Source organism: Ochotona princeps, chromosome 32 (genome assembly GCF_030435755.1).
Source record: "Ochotona princeps isolate mOchPri1 chromosome 32, mOchPri1.hap1, whole genome shotgun sequence".
Taxonomy (NCBI): Eukaryota; Metazoa; Chordata; class Mammalia; order Lagomorpha; family Ochotonidae; genus Ochotona; species Ochotona princeps.
In genome coordinates this window covers 1,545,573-1,571,832 of record NC_080863.1, presented here as the reverse complement: position 1 = coordinate 1,571,832, position 26,260 = coordinate 1,545,573, and the positions used below count along the sequence as shown (strand labels likewise).

The window sequence follows — 26,260 nt, the reverse complement described above, 5'->3', positions numbered from 1 at the left end:
GGATCTGTTGTGGCATGGAGGTAGTGCTGGTTGGAGTCCAAGCTTGCTAGTTGACCCGGGAAAAGCAATGGAGGCTACTCCAAGTGCTTTGGCCTCTGCAGCCATGTGGGAGACCAAGAAAACACCCTAGTTTGTTCTCTTTCTCTCTCCCAAACTTAAACAAATAAATCAATAAATCTTTTTTTTTTAATATTCAGTATTTTAATGACATTGCCTTTCTGCTCTTGGAAAACTGTCTCTCAGTTGAGAACAATTGGATAAAACAAAACAAAATACAATAAAACCAAAATACCCTGCTATTTAAAATATAAGCAGTTTCCAAAAGTTCACAGAGCATGGAATTAAAGGGTAAGCTTATTTTGGTAAAGTTTCTTTAATCAACGAAAGTTTCATAAAAAACATTTTCCATGAACTTTTTAAAGGCATCTCAGATGCAGTAAAGATAAAATGTGCTTTGTGTAATCCTTCAAGTTATATTTTCATAAGTTACGTGGGCATTGCCTTCATCTCAGGCCTTTTAATTCATCGCTTTTGCTCATTGAAAACACACATTGCAGGGGTTGGCACAGTGGCATAACAGGTTAACCCTTCCTTAGCACCAGCATCTGTGTGGCATCACTTCTGCCCTCGGTTGCTCCACTTCTGATCTGGCTTCCTGCTATGATCTGGAAAAGCGGCAGAGGATGGCCGGGAGCCTTGGGTTCCCACGGGAGAGAGAGCAAAGGAGCTCTTGGTTCCTGGCCTCAGATCAGCTCAGTTTTGGCTGCTGCTACCATCTGGGGAGTCAACCAGTAGACAGAAGACCCTTCTCTTTGTTTCTCCTTCTACCTGTAAAATTTACCTTCGAATGAAAGTATATAAAACTTTTTTTTTAAAAAATACATACTACAGAGCTAAATGATGATAGACTGTGTGAAACAGTACAAAACATAATTTTAAAATACATTTTTATAAATGTGTTTCCTTCCTTGGACATATTACTCTATGAAATAAAGTCTCATAGTGTATTTCTGAGTATTCTAGTGAATCGAATTTCAAGAAATGAATTAATTACAAAGCTGTTTCATATTGGTAGTGCACTAATTTTCATTGTACCTCCCATTTCCTCATTTTATGATCACTTATGACAGTCATTTTGCCTTTTCCAAATTTGACTCCTCCAAATAGAAAGAACGAGGGTTGAAACAGAGACTCCTCTGACCCTGTGTTCATCTGTAAATTTCATCTGTTAATTTACCAGCAATGTTCATCTGTGAATTTCCTACCAGCTCAGCTCTTACTAAAATGAACTAGAAAGAGGTTGCCATCACTTCCAATAAGACTCAGCGAAAGAAAGGCAAAAGTACCAGGAAGGTAATAAACTTGTAACCTTCCTGAAGAATCTATTATGTCTTAAAGATGAATGGTTCCCTGGAGGTCACTGGGATAACCTTTCTCCACTGAATATTGAAGACTGGATCATTTATCTTGTCCCCGTGGGATGGATTTTGACAAGGGAATGTCAGTCTCGTTTTGGTACAGCACAAATTGTCAGGGAAAAATAACAGAATAAGTACTAAAAGTTCAATTACTGGATGCGTATAAACCTAGGGCTGAAACACAGGAATGCGAGGTCAGACCCTGGAAAGGGCTTTCTTACAACCGGACCCTCTGAACGGAGAGAGGCTACCGAGACATAACAGATCCCACAGATGCAAACATGAACTCAGAGTGCAGAGTGCAAAGTCAAATGAGTGATGACTCTGTGGACACATCTTCCCACTGACTAATAATGACTGGAAAGGTTAAACAGAAGCAAAATGTATTTTTTTTTCCAAATTGTCCGTAAACAGCACTCATCAGAGACCCTGTCGGTAGGAATGGGTATCGGCACATCCACTATGGAAAGCAGCATGCAATATACCCCAAGTAAGAGCCAGAACTGCCAGGACTACAAAACATACGGAAGACACGATTACCATCTCCAAGGCCCTTCTCTTATCAGGGAAACATCACTAACATGCGTGAACCAGAACACACTTGAAGAGTAGATCCAACATACCCATTGTGAGGGTTATGGGAATCTCACTAAAAGACCTCTGTGTGTTACAGCTTAGGAAAGAATCATATAGGGCAAAACGAGACAGCTATTGAAGCATTTCTGAACACAAGCATTTGGGAAGAAGGAGACAGACATTTAGGAGGGAAAAGCATTTCAGCGGATGAAGAAGAGTTGAGCATTACTGTTTGTTATTTGTGTTTTTATTCTTGTTTCACATCTCTAGTACAGATGCTGCTCCCTTTGCTCCTGAAATGTCCCTGGCCGCATTCCTGAGTCTGCAGGGGTTGGTGACATTTATATTTTTAATTCAGCCTTCCCATCCCATGACTGCCTTGGCGATAGTGACTGTCCCACAGGTGACTCCATGGGCCAAGGCGGGATAGATACGTTCTTTACCTGAGACCTCACGTACAAGTGCTTGAAGAATTTCTCTCCTCTGTTAGGCTCTACTGACAACAAGGTATGCCTACAGCAGCTTCAGTCCACACTCTCTCTTCTGTGTGAAGGAAGCATGTCTGAAGTTTAAAGAATGACAACACACAGAGGAGACAAATCCCCAGAGACCGCAATTTTTGAGTTTCTCGAGTCTTTGAAGTCATCTGTGCATTTGTTTCCACTATTTCCATAGTTACTACGAAGGGACTTCAAAAAATTAATGGAAAAATGGAAGGAAAAGATAAGTGCATTGTGGTAGAAAAAACCTGAAATCATGCATAGTCCTTGCACATATGTATTTCCCATAATTATTTTGAAGACCATCTCCTCCACCCCTTTCCTTGCTTGTGATCATTTAAATTGGGTTCTTTGGGTGCTCATCTACAGGACAGTCCGAACCAACGCTGAAAGCAGGCCGAAAGGCGGATGCGGAAGAGGCAGGGTTGGAAAAGATCAGAATGGTGGAGCAGGACAAATAAGGTAGAGTCTGGGAGTGATGCCTGCGGGAAGAAGTGACAGCTTTTGCTGGAGGCTGACCACATAAAACCCCAAGATGGGGGGCACTTGTGGACTCACTGAGAGAAATGACGGTGGCTGGGAAGAGGAAGTGAGTTTGTGTGGAAGCAACAGTCAAATCATGACATCTGAGTTCCTGGTAACACTGGGGCTTTGTGCGTCTATGGTTTTAGCAACATGACCCACACTGTACTGCTATGACTGTGAGAGACATAGGAAGGTAAGCTAGCTTTATGTCTTGTGTCAGGATTCAAGGGAACAGAGTAGAAATATGTTGAAATATATTATTTTTTTCCAAACTGACCCTTTCAGTTTCTTCTTCTCCTTTTTCTTTCCATCTCAAGCACCAGGAGCATTTGTGCCATGGAATAGTGGCTCTCCAAGCATGGTCCCTGGATCATCATCCAGCAACATTTTAGAAACACGGACTGACATGCACCCAGCCATAGAGTGGGAAACCAGACACTCTAGGAGTGGGTTCAATGATCTGAATCGTTACCAGTTCTGCAGGCAATGCTGACATCCTCCAAGGGTTTAAAATTGTTAGAGAACTCTTCATAAATCAGTTCTACAGTGTGTGAGGCAATTCAATACTCAGCACTGTGATTTCACACAGTAAGAACTATTTCCTTGGTTAAACACATTCCCCATCTATCTATTCACTTAGACACCATGTTGTGATCTGTGCTAGCTGCCTGACAGTCTTCCCCCTGCTTTTGACACAACACACCATACTCACACACATCTATATTTTAGCAATTAAAAACTATTCTGTGGAACTGACTGAAAAGAGGATTCTGTGTTGGTCAGCTATTCAGAATGTGAGTCCAGAGGAATGACAGTTACATGGAAAACATGAGTAGGAATCGGTCTGGTGAAGGTCAAGGTGCACTGGACGTCTTCTGAGGTGCTAACAGGCATGGCCCAGGGCACTGCCTGGGAACAACAGTCCAGCGGACAGGCCGTGCGTAAAGCCAGGACCTAGAAAGTCATATTACAGATTTGGCAGTTTACGCTGAGAGCAAATAAGAGACCATGAGACGTTTAGTGATGGGCTAATCTAATCTGATTCATGTCTTTTTTTTTTTTTTTTTTTTTTTTGCAATGTTTCTATCAGAAAGAGAAAGACTTTCCTACTATGGATATGGTGGGATGGTCATTGAAATTCTGTGTTATAATAATATATTGATACACACAGCTTCTTTGCATGACGCTGACAAAAAGTGTGACGCAGGCTGCGGTGTCCTTGTGGGGAGGTGGCATTCTGGCACCCTGGGTTAAGCCACCACCTGCACTACAGGCGTTCTGTGTTGGAGCACTGGGTGAGAGCTCCCTGACTGCCTTCAATCCAGAAACTGCCACTGTGGTACCCAAGGGCTCTCACCTTCACTGACAGAGCCTCCAGTAAAGGTCACTTCTCTGAAACTGTCCCTTCAGGTCATCAGAACCTGCCCTACGAGTAGCACTGTAAGCATTCGTTGCTCCTCCACCCACCATTACACTGAAAGCTATCTTCTCGGATGCTCTTTGATAACTTTTTTTTCTTGGAAACAGAGATTAGCGACATGAGCACCATCGGTTACAATGGGTTGTTCTTAGTCTAGATTAAAATGGTGTTTCGATCCATGCCCCGCCTTTTCAGTAGAGCCACCTACAAATCAAGAGATTTAAGATATTGGCATCTATTCCATCTACATTTCTTTCAGAGATTCTAAGAAATCTGCATCCATCCCTCTATTGTATGAAGTCACTTTCCCTTCAAGCACTCTGCCTCTCGACCCACTTGGCATGATCCCGGCCTCTGCACTCCTCCCTGGGCACCCATTCTGGACTCTGCAACCCCGACTGTGACAGCAGGTGTTCAGTCCCCTGGCTCGGCGAGACCCCCTCCTGGCCTGCTGTGGTGGCTGCCTCTGCCTGGATGGTATTTCCTGCTACTTTCCTTGACAGCTCCTGTCGCCTTTCAACCCTCAGTCCGCTTGTCACTTCTTTATGAAAGCTCTTCTCTGGTCTCCCAGAACTGGCTAAGTTTCCTTGTTTTTGAAGAAAAGGATGATTATGATTGCAATTATATTTTGACTGTGAAAAAAAAACTTGTCTCTGTTGGCCATTTGATAAGTTCTAAGATGTCAAATTCCATCCAATTCTAATGTACTATGACATTTTCAATGTCTAGAATAATCCTGATTCATTGAAGATGCTTGAATGAATAAATTAGTGAACATTTTGTCAATGGCTATCTTATAAAACTTATACAGAAATAAATCTAAATGGACATGGACAACACTCTCTGGTCAGATGACTTACATTAAGCATTCATATATGTTTTATAGAGTAACCTCAACTTTTATACACAAGCCCAAACAATTGAGAATTGCATAAAACATCTTTACCTGTTGCCAAGTAGAAGCCAAAACTGCTTAAATGATTGGATTTAATATAAAAAGCTTCAAACTGTTTGCTTAAAATTGTCTCACTTACACATACTGATACAGATTTTTCTGTAATTACTTTGAACACAAAGTGGATCTGAAAATGGGTGCTCTTTGGTAAAAAAAAAAAAAGCAAGAAAAGCAGCCTCAAAGTTAGGAAACAGCTACTGGTTGAATCCTTTTAGGCTGTGATTATCAGGGAAGTTAATTATCGCTATCAGTTCATCGAGGGCTCTTTCCCCTGAAGGCTTAGCAACCCCACTGTTAATCCCTGACCTGGGTCTGTGTCCTTTCACTCAAACTGCCCCTGCTGAGTCAGACAACTGGAGAACAAATTAGCGGCAACTGCAGAAGGCATTTTTCTGAGACAAAACAATCTGACCTTGAAGAGCCCAGGCCTGGATAGCTTTCTGTCAGGGTACTACTAACTCCTGGGCAAATTTGCATCACACAGTCAAAGGTTCCGCACTGTTGCACCGTATTTCCTCCACTGTGCTGTCCTCACAAGACTCAACTGGGTTCCTAGGCCCGTCACAGGGATAAATCGTTGTTCAGTGAAAAGGATAGGAATAGGGCATCTAAATCCCGTTTCAAACTCCTGAATATTTCTGCATCATTCTTCACAGCCACCTTTGCTCACCGTACACCCATAACCGGACACATGACACGAATACATGTTACAATTTGTGGGTAGCTCACACACACACACACACACACACACACACACACACACATAATTCACAGGAGGAAAAATACAGAGGAACATCAGGTAGAGTGGGTCATCCACAGGGACTGACCTGCACACTTCTAAATGATCGTCACAGGTCACAGAAGGCTGCTGCAGCGAACCGTGCACCTCGAGCCCTCTGTCACCCACGCACCTGCCACCGTCTGTCACTGCCAGGGTTTCAGTGTGGGTGCCTGTTTCTGGATATCTCTTCTTGAATCTTGCACTCCACCTAGGAGTGGGCAGGAGCCGCAGGTCTCCACGGAGGGATCTGCCTTTGTGCTCGGCAGGATTCGGTGAGCATCTATCCATCTCAAAGGGTCCCGCGGCCAGGGAGGTACTGTATTCTTGGTACCTCATGACCTGTCCTCCCCGGAGATTTAAACAGCAGCTCTCCCGTTCTATCAGCTCTTGGCATGCTTGGCTTCTGGATGCCACATCAACAAGCTCTGTTTTATTCAGAGTGGATGATCCATCCACGTTTCCCCCTTGTTTATTGTGGCCTCTCCGTCTTCTTCGGGAGACTCTGAATTTAACCTGAGCTCTCCTTTTGGCCTGGATCCAATGGCTCTCATCGGTGCAAGAGGAATCTGAATCCTCAGGGGAACGCTCCCTCCATTCGGGGCTTGAGCTCTGCACATTGAAATCATTTCTTCTCCCCTTTCTATGTTCTTCAGCATGCTCGTATCTCTCCGAGGCTCTCCTCCTCCTCCTCCTCCTCCTAGGCTTCTCTGCTCCCCTACCGGACTCCTTCCTAGCAGGGCTCAGCACCACAACAGGGGTGCAGTGTTCAACTGTATCTTCAGACATGTCATGCAACATGGCAGATCTGGACAGAGCAGCAGGCAAGGATGGGACATGGGCATGGAGGGAAAAGCCATGGACAGAGAGAAAGAGAAAGAATGATGAAAATGGCAGCATGATCAGAAGTCGATAAATAAGAGATCAACTGAAGAAAATGAGCAAAAGGTATGAAACAAAACAAGACAAACCCATACACATGTCAGACAGACACAAGACCACACCGAACGCATGAGACATGGACACGCTGGTCTCCGATGAACTGGACAGGATCATTTGCTCAGCACTTACCTGCAGATGTCCTGAGTGGATGGGCAGACAGACAACCTTGACTGGCTCCTGGGAGCTGTCCCTGTGGTCGGGCTGCTTGCCTGGAGAAACAAGTTAGATAATTTGGCGTCTTGGTTAAGGTAATACATGGTCGAGATCTTGCTTTTTTTCCACATATTTAAGAAATTACAGCAAGCGTGCCTGCCGGTCATGTTGCTCAGAGCACAGCTCACCGAATATAGGAAGTGACAGGGTGGGTTTTGCAAAAGTAAAACTTATTTGAGGAACTTGGAACAGCTGAGAGACTGTCCTGTTCTGAGGTTGCTTCATTTATGAGAGGGGAAGATGATTCCACAAGTTTCCATTCTGTTCACTACAATCAGTTGGAAGGAATAGCTCAATATGCTTCAAGACAAATATGAAATGTTTAAAGATCCTACAATGTAAAGATTAAAAACCATATATGGCACAGATGTTAATGATCTGGTAAGCTTAAATAATCAAAGAGCCAATTAGATGAGGTAAGTCGACTGGGGTATACCACCTGGAGTTAACATGCAGTCCCAGGAAGAGACGGTATTTGAAAACATTTTATAGTCTTTAAGCACGTGAAGGTGTTAATTATTATTATTTCATCACCGAAACTAACAAATTCCATCAATCACAACACCATTGACCTTTCATATTTATTTGGCCCTGCTACCACATTGGGCTTATTAATAAGAGACTACAAAAGTAAATTCAATTCTTAATACCATGTTGAACAGAGTTGACTAAATATCTGCCTTTAACCTGTTCTGTTTAATGCAGATGATGAACCAAAAGCCAGAGCACACTGTTAATTTACTGGATGCCATGCCAGGAACCGTGGCTGTATCTGCCACGTCTTTAATAATTACAATGCTGTCATTTGTGGAAAGTTACAAGAATGAATGGCTTTTATTGAATATTATGTGCCAGTCACTGTTTGGAACTATTTCTATATATTCACTCACAAACACTCACCATAGCCATGTGTGGTAAGTAGTATAACTATTTCTGTGGTATGCTGAGGAAACTGAGGAGTTAGGGCAGCTTCTCACTAATAAAGGGTGTTATTTCAGACAAAAAGGCATTCTGGAGCAAGACCCCAGTCAGATACACAGTATATGACAACTTGTAGCTCTATTGGAGTTTAACAACCTAAATTCAAGGAAGCAGGATTATTGTATACATACTACTATAAGAAATATTTCATTAAAGTTTGCCCAAAGTTTCATTTATAAATATGTGATTCAAAATCTAATTCTGATGACTGCCATACAATTCTTAGGGATGTTTTTGTAAAGTTTTCAATTATGAACAAATGCCCAAGAAATCAGAGAAATAAGACAAAAGAAAGTAAAAAATTATTTTTCTAGTGAAAAACAAAGTAGAATAGTGTATTAGTGTATACATATGTTGCAAAGGTTTATCAGGCTGGTGATTTCTTAAAGTGTTTAGGGCCATGGCGTTCCCTCTGAGGTTACTAATGCCAAAGAAATCAACTTCTCAACAGCATATTTGAGCTCTGTTCTGTCTTTGATGGAGTAAAAGGTATAATATTTGACACAATATTTGTACCCAAACTCCCCCTTTTTATGATAAACTTCATTCCTGTGTAGCTTTGGACAGATACATCACAAATCTTTGTATTAATAAGTTGCCTGCATTTGGGTTCACTGCACTCTGACTGCTGCTGCTTCAGTACCTGTGGCGTGTACTTCTCTGCTCAAGATCTGTGCTGGCTGCACCTGCTCTTGCCTGCTGGCACACAAGCCCTTTGTGGAAGTGAAGAATGAGTTAACAACCTTGGGGTGGAAGAATGCATTTGTGCCCTAGCTTCTCTGCTCTGTAAATGGACAGTTCTGAGCTAACGGTGAAATAAAATTTCTCCAGAGGTCCCAAATATATCAGGACCCGGCTTTCCCCAATTCCTCAGCACCACCCCCGCAACCCCCTGCGTTGTTTTTTGCTTTGCTTTTCCTATCAGAATCACCTTCTAGGAAGAGCGCCTGCACCCAATGGCAGTGGCATCTTTATCAAGACGCGCATTTATTTGACCGGATGACTCTTGCTATGGAAAATAAACCCCAGTTTGCTTCATCTCGATTTATTTTCTTTGCAGACATGACTTAATGAGATATTACATAGTAGGTATTATGGTGAGTTCTCTGAATAAGGGAACAGATGACATCCTAAAGGGTCTGTTAGTACCTCTAAAATCACATTTCAAATTAGTGTTAGAAAGGTAGGCAATGAGATGAGCGGTGTTAGGAAAAGCACGTAGTAACTGAGAAAAACGGAAAGCTCAGGCCCCACATTTCTATTTACAGTCCGCCAGGAATCCGTCCGCGGCCACAGATAAAGCATGTATTTGTAAATTGGAGCAACTTACTTGCAGGGTAATTTGATGCTTACACCATTAAATCAGAAACACTCCTCATAAGAATGAATTTTACTTAAATAATTGCACAATTTTCCAAAGATATATAATTTACAAGAATACTCATTGTTTATTACAGAAATTGGAAACAACTTATTTATTAAATTTTTCATCCAATGTGTACTCATTAAAAAGAAAGTACGACTCAGAAATGCACTTTACAGGATCTATGATATGTGTCTTTTTAAAAAAGATTTATTTATTTTTTTATTGGAAAGGTGGATATACAGAGAGGAGAGACAGAGAGGAAGATCTTCCGTCCGATGTTTTACTCCCCAGGCGGCCGCAACGGCTGGATCTGCGCCAATCCGAAACCAGGAGCCTCCTCCGAGTCTCCCACGTGGGTGCAGGGTCCCAAAGTCTTGGGCTGTCCTCGACTGCTTTCCCAGGCCACAGGTAGGGAGCTGGATCGGAAGTGGAGCTGCTGGGATTAGAACCGGAGCCCATATGGGATCCTGGCGCATTCAAGGTGAGGACCTTAACTGCTATGCTATCGCGCTGGGCCCAATGATACATATGTCTTTAAAAAAACATTTATTGGGCCCAGTGCGGTATCCTAGTCACTGAAGTCCTCACCTTTCGAGGGCTGGGATCCCATATGGGTGCCGTATCTAATTCTGGCAGCCTGGCTTTCCATCCAGCTCCCTGCTTGTGGCCTGGGAAAGCAGTTGAGGATGGCCCAAAGTCTTGGGACCCTGCACCCACGAGGGAGACCTGGAAAAGCTCCTGGCTCCTGGCTGTGGATCAGTCCAGACCCAACCGTTGCAGCCGCTTGGGAAATGAACCAACATGGAAGATCTCTGTCTCTCCGTCTCTCCAAATATAGGACTTTCCAATAAAAATAAAATAAATCTTTAATAAAAACAAAAATTATTTATTTATTTGAAAAGCAGACTGAGAGAGGAGAGGAGAGAGATTTTCCACTCACGGGATCCATCCACAATGTTGGCAGCCGCTGGGGATGGATCAGGCTGAATCAGAGGCCCGTGACTCCATCCAGGTTCCCAACTTGGGAAGCAGGTGCCTAAACACTTGAGCCATCTTCTACTGTTTTCCCAGCACACTAGAAAGGAGCTGGACTAGAAATGAAACAGTTGGAAACTCAAACTGGTATTCATTTAATTGCTGTCATCTCAAATGGTAGCTTAGCTTGCTGTGCCACAGATTACTTTGCTATACTTTTGGCCTCTACAGGCCACATGCATTTTTTCTTTAAACTCCAAGAACTCCCCTCGACTTCTCCAATGGCATTAATCTTGCCACAGCACTTATTTTATCATCTGTGCTCTTGTCCAACCATTTCTAAACTGCCACACTGTTCCCCAGTTAATCTTTTTGTTTGTTTCACGACCAAACTGAGAACAGAGGTCATTCTGTAAATCTTCATACCACCTTGTACCCAGCAAGTAGCTATTAAACAACCGCAGGCTTGAACTGAACTTGGTGATAGCTGAACTGAGTTACACCGAGCTTGGTGACAGCTGAACCTAGTTGAGTTGACCTTGGCAGATCCTGTCCTGATTGTAGCAAAGATGGAGAAGACAATGACACCACAGTGAGCAAAGAACAAAGGGCCCCACTCTCCTCTGCAGAAGACAAGGTACTGCCTTGTAAGAGAGTACATGAACGGAGGCCCAAGCTTTACATCAGTCTTTCCTTGGATTGTTGAGGCAAAAAGCATATCAAATCCAAGTTGGACCTTCTGTTTTCTTCTAAAGATGTGGATTTCTATTTTAGAAAAGATAGAATTTTATTACGTAGAGATGAATGTCTTTCAACTGTTTTGAAGCTGGAAGGGTCTGTCTTATAAGAAAACATGATAATTGAGGATAAAAATGAATTACACTGATTTCAATACATGGCCCTTTTCAGGAGCAATGTATTGTTTTAAGTTGTTAGCTGGTACATTATGAGAGCTCGGTAATTTGTTCATCCCTTTAATAGGTGCAAGATGGAAATGGAGACGGGAGGGGAGAAGAACAATTGACTGGATGAGCAGAATAATATGTTCTTTGAGATGAGGCATTCTTTGTAATGGATGTTTATTTCAGATGATTACATTGTACAGTGCATTTGAATGGGGAAAAGCAAACAGAGGCCAGCTGCACTAATTTTGTCAAAGTTATTTATATCAGCAGTATAATTAAAGGCAGTAATTTCAAATTAGGTTCTCAGAGAATCCATTTATAGACAACACCAGGCAACTCGTCTCGGTGGTGTCCAGGCCGTGATTGCTCTCTGGGGGCAATGTTCATGATGGCCAATTGGTCTCATAATCTGGAAAATTAATTCTTGTGTCAAAAATTCTAAAGCTGTTGCCTCCTGCTGCTCTGATCAGCTCAGCTCAGATTCACCCCATCAGTAGTGGCTGGTATATAATTCATGGAAATGACAAAGAATCTAATCATTTAGAGATGGCTTCTCTTATTTAGGGATATGCTAACCATGCTTTGGGAGGAATTACGTTAGAACATCGGAGTGGAAACACGTTTGTAGAAACTTATTTTGGCAAATACTGCATTATTTTTAGCCATGGTTCATGAGTTAAACATCGGAGAATGAAGTCTTAAGTGAAATACTAAATGTCTGTAAGGAATAGAAACCATCCAAAAGTGGTTGCACATACTTTATCATTCCGGTAGATTAGTAAAATCTTTTTTTCCTGTTATTTTCAAAACCAGTCATATTTTTAACCTCAAGGCCACATAGAATATACTTGGGCTGTCACTGCTTTTTGTGTCATAACTCTTCATGGCTTGTGGACCTTCACTCAAGCCTAGGTTGGTAATATACATTAGTCCCAAGGAGTAATTCCCGTCATGGAAAACACAGGACACAAATGATTCATCTCTTAAGGGGTATTCTTGCACAACGATCGGCCTCACACGTCCATCATTAAGTAGAATTCTACCTTATTTGTCCCATAATCAGTGAAAAATTCTGACTGCATCATCAGATAATGGCAAGAATTAATTGTCCCTTAAAAGGGGTAGTGTATAAATATAAAATTCAGTTTACAATAGCATCAGGATCATAGAAAATATATGAAGTCATCAATGGAACATGAAAGAAAGTGCAGAAATAGACTCCCATAATTACAAACAACGGATTTACTACTACGTAGGTTTCAAGACAAGGCAACAAGGAAAGAAATGTCTTTTTGAAAAATGGTCTGGAACAAGCACATAGCCACATGGGAGAGAATGAATCTCAACCCTTCATATATAAATTTCACTTGCAATAATTCACAGAATTAAAGACAGAAGCCAAAACTATAAAACTTTCAGAGCACAAATATAGGGAAAAAAATTGTGACTTTGGCTAGGAAAATATTTTTTTTGGATGACACTAATAGTACCTATTCTAAAATAGAATGTGATTAAATTAGACTTTATAACATTAACAATTTCTTCTCTTAGAAAAATATCATCAAAAGAGAGAAAATGTAAATTTCATGTTGGATGAAGAACTTGTAACTGGATCTACTCTACACTTACAACTGAATAACAAGCAGGCAAAAGAAAAAAAAAACAAGGAAAAAGTACCTTAAATTTGAGCAACAACTGACAAAATGCAAGAATTTCTAGTGTCCATATGAAAATCTGCCTCAAATAACTAATAATCAGTGAAATGTAAATCCAAGCATGATGACATACCAGTATATGCCCATTTTAAGAGTTTCAATTAAAAGTACTGACAGGACCCAGTACAGCAACCTAGCAACTCAAAATCCTAGCCTTGAACGCGCCACAATCCCATATGGGCACCGGTTCTAATCCCAGCGGCCCCGCTTCCCATCCAGCTCCCTGCTTGTGGCTTGGGAAGCAGTCGAGGACGGCCCAGAGCCTTGGGACACTGCACACACGTGGGAGACCTGAAGCGCTCTTGGCTCCTGGTTTTGGATTGGCACAGCTCCAGCCGTTGTGACCGCTTTGGGAGGGAATCAACATGGAAGATTTTTCTCTCTGTCTCTCCTCCCCTCTGTATATTTGACTTTACAACAAAAAATAAAATACAAATCTAAAAAAATAATAACAAAAGCACTAACAATATCTCATAGTGAATCTAAAGCAATTATAACTTCTGCATATTTCTATACGAAATTAAAAAGAGAAAATTATTTGGTTGTTTCATGTAAATTAAACACATCTACATCTTAGTCTGAAGAAATTTTAAAGAATAACAAAGTCATGCTTATAAAAAATCCTGTAAAACACATACAGTTCAACAGCCTGAACATCACCTTATATCCATCAAGCTAAACAGATTTCCATTCTATGCTTAAGCTACTGCAAACATTTCATGCTTACAAAAGATTACTGAAATGATAAAAAATTTTTAATACAGTTTAAAACATTGATTTAAGAGATAGAAGTGGGTGGGGTAGATTGAGTGAGAGAGAAAATGAATGAAGGGGAGAGAGAGAGGGGAGAGATGGACAGAAAGATCTCTCTGCTGGTTCACGTCCCAAAGGTTGCAACACCCAGGACTTGTTCTCTTCTATGCTGGCATCTGGGATCTCAACCCAGAACTCCCAGGCGGCTGTCTGGGACCGAGCTACCTGAGCCATCACCTGCTACCTTTTTTGGCAGGTGGCTAGAATCAGATGCCCTGCGGAGGTGGGCACTCTGAGACAGAAATACCTAAACCTGTAGTCCAAACACCTGCCCTACATGGATACGTAAGTCCATTTAATCTAACTTTAGAGGATTGTAGAGCTTAGCAATTATTTAATAATTGGGCCAATTGTCTGTTAATGACACTTTCTGTTCAGTAAAATCATATAATCTATTCCAAAGGGAACATTCTTTTTTTTTTCATGTCAAACACAAAGGGTTGCAAAGGGACAATAAGAGGTGAGAGAGTAAGACTTTGCATTATTAGCTCAGAGTTGGACTTTTTGTATATGTTGTGTTCTTATCATTTTAACACAAAACTTCACTGTAGCATCGAACTGTCAGCTCAGTTTCTGCTGTGTCTAAAGTCATTTTTTTTAGCACTTGGCAATTATAATACATTTTACTTACTGTTACAACATGTCATTCTTGCATGTGCTACTTGCTAATTGCTAAATTGCCTCTGTGATAAGCTAAAGAATACTTAATATTGGAGTTGATAGTAGTATTTCATAAAGTCTGTCACAGTTCAAGAATAAAATGATAATTCAACCTTGAGAGAGCACAGTGAAATTAAATAAGAATACCGTTTGGAAGAAGAAAGAAGAACTAAAGTTATTATAAATCTTGTAATTTAGTTGTTATGGCTAATAATAGTACAAGAAAATTACGGCTGTTCACTGGAACAAAAAGAAGCTTCTTAAAGAAATGATTTCTTGTGATATTCACAATCCTGGGGTTTCTTGAAGGTCTTGCGATGCATTTTACCGACAACCAAGGGTCTAGTTTACGTCATTGCTACATAGAAGGTCCCAGCAGTAACAAACACAAATGCAGGCATTATTTCCTGAAATCATGCAGGAGTTAAAGATAGTTTTGTTGGGCTCGGCACCGTGGCCTAGCGGCTAAAGTCCTCACCTTGAACACCTTGGGGTCTCACACGGGCACTGATTCTAATCCTGGTGGCCCCATCTCCCATCCAGCTCCCCGTCTGTGGTCTGGGAAAGCAGCTGAGGACGGCCCAAAGCCTTGGGACCCTGCACCCGCGTGGGAGAACCTGGAGGAAGTTCCTGGCTCCTGGCTTCGGATCGGTGCAGCACTGGCCATTGTGGTCACTTGGGGAGTGAATCGTCAGACAGAAAATCTTCCTCTCTGTCTCTTCTCCTCTCCGTATATCTGACTTTGCAATGAAAACAAAATAGCTCTTTAAAAACAGCTTTGCTGCATTTTGATTATTGGGTTGGGTGTCCCTCCAGAGGTTCGTGATTAAAGGGTTAGTCCCAGAGTGCTACTCATACAATTCACATTTACTCTAAGGCAAAGCAAATATTTGTATGCTAGGAAGAGAACCTTTTCTTCTTGAGATCCCAGAAGAGCGTCACTTCCTTTGAGAAGCATAATTCTGATTGAAATACGTAGGAGTCCACAGAACCCCAACGGGCAGCAGGCTAGACTCGCCTTGTGCTTTGTTGTTGTTGTTGTTGTTGACCATTTGTTTCTTATGACTAGGTTCATTTCCAGATTGGTGAGGCTAATCAGCAACAAAGCTGATTTTTCTATGTTGAAGCCAAAGATGATCCCAGCTACCCTAATTTCTTTGGCTTGATTGGTGCTGTTCACAAGTTCTCAGAATTTGTTGAAAGTCAATATAGAACTTAGATCTTTTAAGTTATTTTTAGAAGATTTATTTATTTGAGTGGTGCATGACAAAGAGAGGAAGAGACATATACACACTCAGAGAGAGATTTTTTCCATGTGTTATTTCACTTCTCAAATGGCCACAACAGCTGGAGCTGGGCCAGGCCAACGCCAGGACCCTGGGTCTCCAACTCAGACTCCCACATGCTCTCAAAGACTTGAGCTGTCTTCTGCTGCTTGCAGGGAAAAGGATGGGGAGTGGAACAGCTGGAACTCGAATCAGTATTCATGCGGAATGCTGGCAAGGCAGGCAGGGGCTTAACCCACGGTGCCACAATGCAACATTATGTTCCTTTTATTGTGGATGGCTTTAAATCTCTACCTCCACTCTCATCGTGCTAAAACTGCTTGGCTTCCTTGTGGGTACACTGTCCAGACCACATTCCTAATCTGTTATACCAGATCACAACTAGGTCAGAGTTTGACATTATACATGGGTCAATGATTTCCCAATGTCAACTAAGATGAAGTAAACAGCTGCCGCTGTGTAGCACAGCAAGCGTCTGTGGTGAGTTCTCAGCTTGTCCATAGGGTCATTTTGAGAACTGGCTGTAAATTGCTACTGAACGCAGGGGTGGGGGGTGGTTCTCTATTGCACTCTTTTCCTTATTTTATTTTTTAAACAAATAGAGATATCTAAAAGTTCTCTTCTATTCACATTTAATTACCTGAAGATCCCTCCTGCCCAGCTTAGTAGTCAGTATTTAAGTTTCTTGCGGCATGATGGATCGCCTGGACTCATTTTCTCGTGAAAATGCATGGTTGTCGCTGTTCATTCACAGGCTTAAAAAGTCACTTCAGTTCTGGGTGAATCATTCTCATTTGGTTTATAAGTCATTGCTTGGCAGTCTGGTTGACTTCACGATGAGGACACGATTTGCTGGGTCTCTTTGTAAACTTCTTTCCATGGTGACTGTTTTAACTAGAATGCTTTGGGTGCTCTAAAGAAAACAGATGCTTGGTCAATTGAACCTTGGCAGGCACACTGCTTATCTACCTGTGTGCGGCTCGGAATTTCCAGATTTGTTAAACTTATTTTGGAGAGCGAAGGTGTTAAGTTTCTTTCAGTTTATCAGAATAATCTTCCACAAAACACCCATATTTATGGAGTGCTGCAATAAGAGAGACTTGGCTACAATCAGTGGGATTATAGGCTAGCATCATTAGGCAATAAACTGGAAAGATTCATTTTGCGAATAAGAAAAAAATCCCTTCAATGCGAGCTAAGTACTATCTTGAATATTGTATTTTCCCCAAACTTCTTCTGCCTTTTAAAAGAAAGCTGATTGCTAACAGCGAATATATCAGGGTATTTGAAAGAAGTACATTTCCCTGAGTAAGTGACTCCTAAATATTGACTTAGAAATTGTCAGTTATGGGCGGGGGGGTGATGGCTATACTTCAGCTTTAAATAACTCTCCAGGGAATGTTTCTGAATAACTAACAATAATTTCAATCATTTGCATTTCTTTACAGGCTTTCCTCTTTTTTGTGAGTGGAAAGGACTAGTTAAGTTTTTGATTTTTTTTTTCAAAACAAGGTCTTAGTTTATTCTCTGTTTTGTTACCACAGAAGGAAAAGCAGCAGAGGGAACAGTGGGTAGGAAGGAAGTTTGGACTGTTCGCAACACTGTGGCTAGAATGAGATTAGGACCCACAGAGGAGAGACTAAGAGTAACGGTGATGGGTTAATGTGCCCATGCTTTTCCTACGCTCGCTTAAAATTCAAATGTGTTTTTCTCGCAAAAATATTCAGTAGTCCTCTTACAAGTGATATGACAAGTGTTTTCTTGATGTAGTAACACAGCTTATAGTATTTAGGTTAAACTAAATTTCCACACCCTCTCTTTCAGATAAGGTATTTCGTAAGCGTATTTCCACCACTTTAGGTGACATATTGCTTTCTCTGAAATTTCCTTCAAGCTAACAATGTCCTGGAAGATGGCAGGAGGCACCTGTATTCCAGCTCAGCAACAATCATTGCCCAGCTAGCAATAGACAAAAGGGCTTTTGTGGGAATCATGACAATCAGATGTTTGTAAAAGGCCAGTTAGACTCCCTATCCCTGGAGCAGGATAGACCCACACTTAGGTGTCCAACTCACTGGCCCTGAACTTGTCTGCAGGCCTAGTAATGGCCCCACACCCTTGTATAGCTACTTCCCTGATTGGCTGTGGTTCTGTGACCACTGCGATCTGCCGGGGAGTAGGAAGCAGTCACAGGCAGCTGTATGCTGAAAGATACTCCTCCAGCCCCCACCTTGGTCTTGACTGCGAGTTCTCTCATGACCCTCTAGCCCAGCTCCAGGTTTTCTCTGGTGCGGTTTGAGCTCAGTTCTGCTTGCACAATGACTCAGTAGAAAACACACCCATCTAGGTCCTGTGGCAGGCTTGCCAACCTCAGTATCGCTGAAGATCCGCCAACAGTCCTAAGCTGTGGCCTCAGCCCCATGCAGCTTTTGTCAGGCAGCAGCTACTCCTGTGCATGGATCAAGAGGGAGGCAGGCCCATAAAGCCCACAGAGCCATGCCAACCAATCTATTTCCTACAGCAGATCCTGAAAAGATACTGAAACTTTGTTTCAGTTCCTCTCAGGGCGCTTCTCAGTGCCATGGCAGGCTGGTGAGCTGGCCGTGCTTCCACAGCGTAGATCTGGAGAAGCCATTGCAATTGGTGTTAGTCTCCCCCTATTTTTAGAGAGAGAGCAGAAGTCCGTGGAGGGGCAGGCCTGAAGAATAACATCTCGGCTGCAGATCTGCAAGTGACCTTGTGATTTTATTGTAGCCTCGCTCAGCCCTCAGCTGGGGAACACTGACAAGTCCAGTGGTCAACCATCACCCAGAACCGATCCTTGCTGTGACTTGGAAGAGGAAGCCATATCCACCCTCGAATCTGTAACGTATCCATCTCCAGACCCTAGCGTGGGCTCCAGGGCCAGTGCCGGCTCTACAGCTCAGGTTCAGCACACAATTCAAGAGAAAACTAGAAGGCTAACAAAAAACAGATCATGACAGAAACCTGCAGCTTCCACAACAGATTCAGACGCATGAAAGTATTATTAAATTTATTTCAAATTATTAGCCACTTGAAGGAGTAAAAAAAAAAATGAAAAAGAGAAAAGGAAACATAGGGATTTATGGGATATCACCAAATTTATGAACACACAAATTATAGACATTTCAACTGGAGAAGACAATGAGGAAGTGACAGAACTATTTAAAGTGACACTGTGTGAAGGCCCAGTGTTGTGGCACCTGTGCTCTGGCATCCCATGTGGGCACTGGTTCATGACCAGCTTACTCCACTTCATCAGATTTATTTTTATCGGAAAGGCAGATTTTACAGAGAGGGAGACAGAGAGAAAGAGCTTCCACCCACTGGTTCATACACCAAATGGTTGCAAAAGCCAGAGGCCAGAGCTGAGCCAATCCAAAGCCAGGATCCAGGAACTTCTTTTTGGTCTCTCATGTGAGTACAGGGTCCCAAGGCCTTGAGCCATCCTCTGCTGCTTTCCCAGACCATAAGCAGGGGGCTTGATGGGAAGTGGAGCAGCTGAGACAAGAACTGCTATACATCACTTTTGAGACAGCCCCCTGATAAAATGTCTGGGAAAGCAGCAGAGCAAGACCCAAGCCCTTGAACTCTTGTTGCCCACATAGGAGTCTTGAATGGAGTTCCAGAATTTGAGACTGAGAGTGCTCACCCATGGTCACTGCAGCCACTTGGAGAATGAACCACTCTCTGTCCCCCTGTCTCTCCTTCTGTCTTTATAACTCTGCCTTTCAAATAAATAACCAAATCTCTCTTAAAAAAAAATACTGCGTGAAAACTTCCAAATTTTAGGATGAATATGATTTTCCAGAGTCAAAAGTTCAAAAGATGACAAACAAGACCAAGCACTGTCCAAGGACAATACTACGAATCATATTACAGTGCAATTGTCAAAAGAGTTTCACAAATTTTGACCTCAGCAAGGGACGAGATGTGTGACATTCAAAGGAACCTCTTGGTGGTAGCTCCCCTAGGTTATGAGACTCCTCAACAGATACCGATGAGCTTGGAAAGAGTGTGGTGAACCCCAAAGGCCACCAACCAGGAGGAGCTGTCCTTCAGAAGTGATGTAGAGATAAAAACCTTCCAAAAGCTACTGATGACCATGCCTTACAACAAATGCTAAAAGGAGCTTTTCAGGTTCAAATGAACTTTCTAATTAGCATCATAAACACCCTTTAACATGAGAAATCACTGGTTAAGACAAACTTACAGTCAACTTCAGAATACACTAATGCTGCAGTAGAAGCATGAAAACTACTTATGCCTTTAGTTTAAAAGTGAAGATTCAAAACTACTAAAAATGACTACGGAGACAATAGCTTATTTAGGGATACACAGAATAAAACATGCACATTTTGGTATCAAAATATAAAACGGTATTGGGTGGTAAATGTATAGAATTTTGTATATGATTTAAGTTTAATCTAACCTGCCAGAACTATAAAGTGCTTTCTAAAACACCAAGTAACAAAGCAAAAATCTGTGACAGAGAAAAGCCGAAGAGGAAAGAATCCAACCATCCCACAGCAGAAATTATCATGTCACAAAGAAGAAGGCAAGAAGTAAATGTACAAACCAACAAGAAGACAAACAACACAATGGCAATAGCTAAGTCCTTATCCACAGTTCAGTCCCTTGAACATAAATGCATTCAATTTTCCAATCATGAAAACAGGATGAATGAACGGATGAGTACGAAATTCAATGATTCACTGATTGCAAGACTCAGGTCAGCTCTCAGGATATCCACGACTGAGGCTGAGGGGCTGGACAAAATATTCCATGGACATGGGACCCAAAAGAGCAGGAACTGCAATATTTACAATAGATTCAGAAGAATTTCTAATAAATGTAAAAGGTCGCTCTGTAATGACAAAGGGGTCAGTGATTGGACATTATAACAAGTATAAATATTTATGCTGTAACATTGGAGCATCTCCTTCTAATGAGCAGATATTCATAGAACTGAAAGGACAAATAGACAGCAATACAATAATAGTAGGCAACTTAAATATTCCACTTTCGAAAATCAATTAGAAAACACTGGATCTGTAGAGAACATTCTATCCAAGGCAGCACAACACACACACAGAGAACATGCCCGGGTTGGAGCATACAGGGACCACAAAGCAAGTCTGAACAAATTTAAGAAGACTGAAATCATATCAAGTATCTCTTCTGCCCACAACAATATGAAATTAGAAATCAGTAATAAAAGAAAATTCAGAGAGTGGAAAGTGACGTATTCCTGAACACACACGTGAAAAGAAAAAATAAAAGGGAAGCCACAATGCCGTGAGGCCAATGAGAGGGGAGCGTGGTATGTTACACATTAAAGGACCAACAAAAGCAGTTCTAAGACCAGAGCTTACAGTAATCAAAGCTGCATTAAAAATGACCCCGAACAACCTGCTGTTGCAGCTCCAGGAGGTGAGGAAAAACAAATGAAGCCCGAAGTTCATACAAGGAAGGAAACACAGAAACCAGCGCCTGAACAAACGAAACAGGTCTGAGAAAACAACAGTGAGTATCAATGAAAGAAAACAGAGTTTCAAAGGAGAGGCTGAGGGAGAACTCAACCCTACTCTCTAAAATTTGAAGCAAATTCTGGAAGTTGATACATTTTGGTTAATAGGAAAGAATATTATCTAATAAGGTTTGTCTAGTAACATGCATAAAAGAAATTTGAGGGTTTGAAAATATTGCAGGAAATGCTTAAAGAACAACAGATCCAATAATTCTGAACAAGATGAAAGATGAGAAAGCTATAAAATAACCATCAGGGTATATTAAAAGATAACTCCAGGGCGAGGTGTTTAGCCCAGCAGTTAAATGTTGTGTGGGATGCCTGCATCCCATATCCTCCATGGTACCTGCATTTGAATCCTACCTCCATTTCCAGCACAGCTTCCCACCCAGCCACATTCTGGGAAGCGCCAGGTGATGTTGCAAGGGACCAATGTGGGAGGTACAAAATGAGTTCTGAGTAATGGACTTCAGCCCAGCTGAAACCCAGCTGTTGCAGGTACCTGGGTGGCGAGGCAGCGGATGGAAGATCTTTGTCTGCCTCTTTCTGTCTCCCTGCCCCGTCAATCAGTCAAGAACAGTTCTTGTAACAGACTAGAATTCTAGTGTGAAACAGAAACTCAAGAAGGAAGGGAGAGTAAAAAATGCAGAATTTAGCTATTTAAATGTTTGGATAAAATAAAGATAAATATGCAAATGCATAATTGTAACATTCTTTCTTTTTCAAAAAGCTTATTTCTATTCTTTGTTAATATGCCCCTAAAGTATTGTTACAGACATCATCTTTGGGGAAAAAAACGGAAAGGCAAAAGGAGTTCAAGGCAGCCTATTTTCCCAGTGTGACTGTATTTTCGGCTTTTCTCAAAACATCCTGGTTAAGGAAGGCAAACAGTACTATTTAAGTTGAATGCATAGCACAAGATTCAAACCTCATGTGATCCATTTTTCTAGAATATGCTGAACTTAACTTCATTTCTGGCAAATGATGTCCCAGGTTCAGCACATAGCTGATAATGAGTTTTTCTTTGAGCACAATATGCTCTATTAGACTGGATATTCCATCCCAGGAAACAGGCTCTTGGAGCCCGCACAGTGGCTTATGTCAGATAGAAACATTTTCCCAGAGCACGTTTGGAATTTATCTACGCTAAGCTTAATTTCCTCTATAACCCACAGGAGTGCCTGATGCTACTCTGGAAGAGAAATTCACAGGCAGAAACTTACAGATCAAAACGCACTGCACATAAAAGGTTAATTGGGGGTGGGCTGTGGATACTTGGTAACCATCTACATTTCTGTTCCCAAATCTAACTATCAGGGGCGTTGACACAGTTCTTCCACACGGGTGTAGGGATCCAAGGACTTCCACCATTCCCCACTCCGCCCCTGCTTTCCCAGGCCACAGGTCATGAGCTGGACGAGAAGTGGAGCAGCCTGGACTGATGCTGGCGCTCACGTGGGATACTGGTGTCACAGGCAGAAGCTCAGCTTACTCTGCCATGGCACTAGCCCCTGCGGTCTGGATTTTTACATAAAAGTTAAAGGTTTTTCTAAACCCAGAATTCATCATTTCCATGAATTTTGAAATAGGCTTCGGTAATGAGTGTCCACATTGATTTGTCCTCTGTAGACACCGTCCTCGCATCGCTGAGGAATGCTGTTGGATGCGAATCTTTCTCAGATATGATAACATTTGATTTAATTATTAAAAGCATATGCTGTTTCCTAATTTGCTACTGTGGAAACCAAGGGGTTCAGTCTCCTTAGAGTTTCCCATAATGCTTCTCTTTCCCATAAATCACATCTCTCACAACAAAACTGTGCAATAAATTTGGTTATGTAAACACTGCCACATTTGTGACATTAATTTTTTTTTTGCAATTAGCTGCCTTGTCTGTTTTTTTTCGCTTCATTTTCTGTGCATCTTCCAATAGCCCACTTTTAATAATAACAGAAGTTATACCTCTTTCAATATTTAAACACCTGAAATTTATTTGGACCAGTATACAGTAGGCTAAGCCTCAGCCTATGTTGCTGATATACTATATGGGTTCTGGTTCATGTCCTGGCAGCCCCACTTCCCATCCAGCTCCCTGCTTGTGGCCTGGGAAAGTAGTTGAGGACGGCCCAAAGCCTTGGGACCCTGCACCAGTGTGGGACACCTGGGGGAGACTCCTGGCTCCTGGCTTCGGACCGGCTCAGTTTGGGCCACTGCAGCCACTTGGGGAGTGAACCAGTGGATGGAAGATCTCTCTCTCTGTCTCTCCATCTCTCTGTGAAATCTTCCTTTCAAATAAAAGTAAAATAAATCTTTAAAAAAAGGAAGCGACTGAGTTTTTAATTGCGTGATATCTCTTTTAGATCCTTCTTTTCTTCTTTCGTGATCTGAAGTTTGGGCTCTGAAGCTCATTTCAAGCTGACGCTGTTTCCTGGGATTTTCTCTTCGCTCGGGATTCCTCTGGTACTTCTCACTAGTTTGGAATTGCTTGGACTTTGTAGTTTGATGCCTTCATTTTTGTAGATTTTTTAAAAAATAATACATATTTCAGTAAACATAAGAGAATAAAATTAAATTTCTGAAACTTTAGTTTCTGGAATTATTTTAATTTTATTTCACTATTTCTCTAGCAGACACTTTTTGATCTCTGTTTTATTGCTGGGATAAGACAGCTGGTTTGCTCAATCTAGAAATTTAGATATTTTCTTTTAGGAGTGTTTTTTTTTTAAGATACTTTATTTTAATTGGAAAGGTAGATCAGATTTACAGAGAGAAAGATTTTCCATCTGCTTGTCCACTCCCCAAATGGTCACAACGGCCAGAGCCGAGTGATCCAAACCCAGGAGCCAGGCTGGTCACACTGACTCCTCATTCTCCACAGAGCCTTAACATTTCAAAGTTTCCCCTTCTTCTTGTTTCTTTTTCTCTTGAAGAAACCCTCCTTCCTTCTTTCTCTTTCTGTTGAATTTCTCTCACATACATTCACTCAAAGACTTTGGTTCCCATTATGAATGAATGACTAAAAGCTGATGGGCTGTGCTGTGTGAGGATTTGCAACTAGCTAGCAGGTACACACGTGGGCTTCAGTCTAGGATGCTCAGGACAGAATCTTCCTTTTTTTTTTTTTTTTTTTTTTTTGGTTTGTTTTCAGAGAGGAGGAGGAGAGATTCTCTCAGTTCCATCTATGTGCAATCTTCTTCTGCCATGCTTTGCATCCAGGCTCACAGCAGGCGCCAGCGTTCTTGGATTCAGAGGCTAGCAGATGAGTCAGGGATTCTTGGCTGCGCCACGCGCCAACTGTCTGCTGTGATAATCTGATCTGTCCCTCCTGGGAGACAGAGCATGTTTGCCAGGGGTCATCATTGGCCTGGGGAAAATTTTTTTCTTAACTTGAGGATCCCTAGATCACGCAGATAGTGCAAAGTTGAGCTCTGAGCTAGAATGTACTTTAAATCTGTGATTCAACTTGTCCTTATCAACAGGGAATTGGGGCCAAAATAAGAGACATGCTTCTGTCTCTAATCTCTCAGTGTGGGTGGCTAGATTTGTTTTCCAAATTTTCACCAAGCTATGGTGCGTTAAAGTCTTTCCCCTCCCACCCATTAAAGCAGCAGTCTCATAGTTTGCGGGTCTCTTGCCTTCTTGAGACACACACACCGCTGGACACTCACAACTGGGCAGCCCCAGGCCAGCCACGCTCAACTCTTGGGCCAATGTCTGATGTCTCATTCTTTCTTCCTTCTGATGTTTGCTGGTTCTTCCCTCTTCTTGCTGCACGACTAAACATTTATCTTGTGCTTCATCTTTGACCGCTGAGTTTAAAGACTAAAAACGAGTTTTTATCATAGTGTCTGCCACACAGTCTCTAGCTGTCTCATTTTCATTTTGCAATAACGCCTTTTACTGGTATGGAAGTTGAAACTTATGGAAATTAAGTGACTAACCCCAAAATGTTGAAATCTGTGTCTAGAAGAGGTCTTTAAGATGATCATGAAAAGGCCCATTATGAAAGTAAAAACCACATGCATTTAAAATAATATTTGCAATAAAATAAACCTTTAATCCCATATCCATGAATTTTTAGAAGTGTCATTATATGACAACATGTTGATACGTCTGATCAATTATTCTGAAGTGACAATCAAAGATAAGTTTCAGTAGAAATATTTAGGTTTTGACAGTGACTTCCTCGTGTGTCTTAAAATTTTATTTTCTTTATTATGAGAAGCAGAAAACAGAGTGAACAACACACACACACACACACACACACAAAGAGAGAGCTCCTATTCCTCTCCAAATGCCTGTATCAGCTAGATATGAGCCAGGCTGGAGCTGATTCTCCTACACTTGTGGCAGGGGCCCAATCCATCACCATTGTAGGGGGTACATTAGCTGGAGAGTGGAGATGAGAGTCGGGTCTTGAACCTGGGTATCCTGATAAGGGACAGCAGTGTCACAAGTGCTGTGCTAAACACACACTCACTATAAACACCTTTTAATCTCTCATAATAACCTTGTGCTCCTGGATTACTCTGCAGAGTTTTGAGCAATTGGGACTAGAGCTGTGGCACAGTGGATTAAGTTTGCAATGCCACCAACCTGTATTAGAGCAGCAGTTCAAATCCTGGTTGCTTCCAAGCCAGCTCCTTGCTGATACACCTGGGACAGTAGCTGCAGCTGCTTC

The 26,260-nt window shown here is 41.8% G+C and overlaps 1 protein-coding gene across 6 annotated transcripts in view; it reads right to left on the bottom strand.

Moving 5' to 3' along the window:
* The window catches only part of MARCHF1 (membrane associated ring-CH-type finger 1), a 251,530-nt gene that overhangs the window by 49,992 nt on the left and 175,278 nt on the right, over positions 1 to 26,260 (bottom strand). For 3 of the 6 annotated variants that reach the window (XM_058657463.1, XM_058657464.1, XM_058657462.1), the window contains 2 exons: positions 7,244 to 7,323; positions 6,222 to 6,980 (listed from right to left, as the gene is read on the bottom strand). In XM_058657463.1, the coding sequence (XP_058513446.1) occupies positions 6,222 to 6,980; positions 7,244 to 7,323 (839 nt within the window). Of the gene's footprint in view, positions 1 to 6,221; positions 6,981 to 7,243; positions 7,483 to 26,260 lie in introns of those variants that run through there. The other 3 variants (XM_004591422.2, XM_058657465.1, XM_058657466.1) reach the window with 2 other exon arrangements.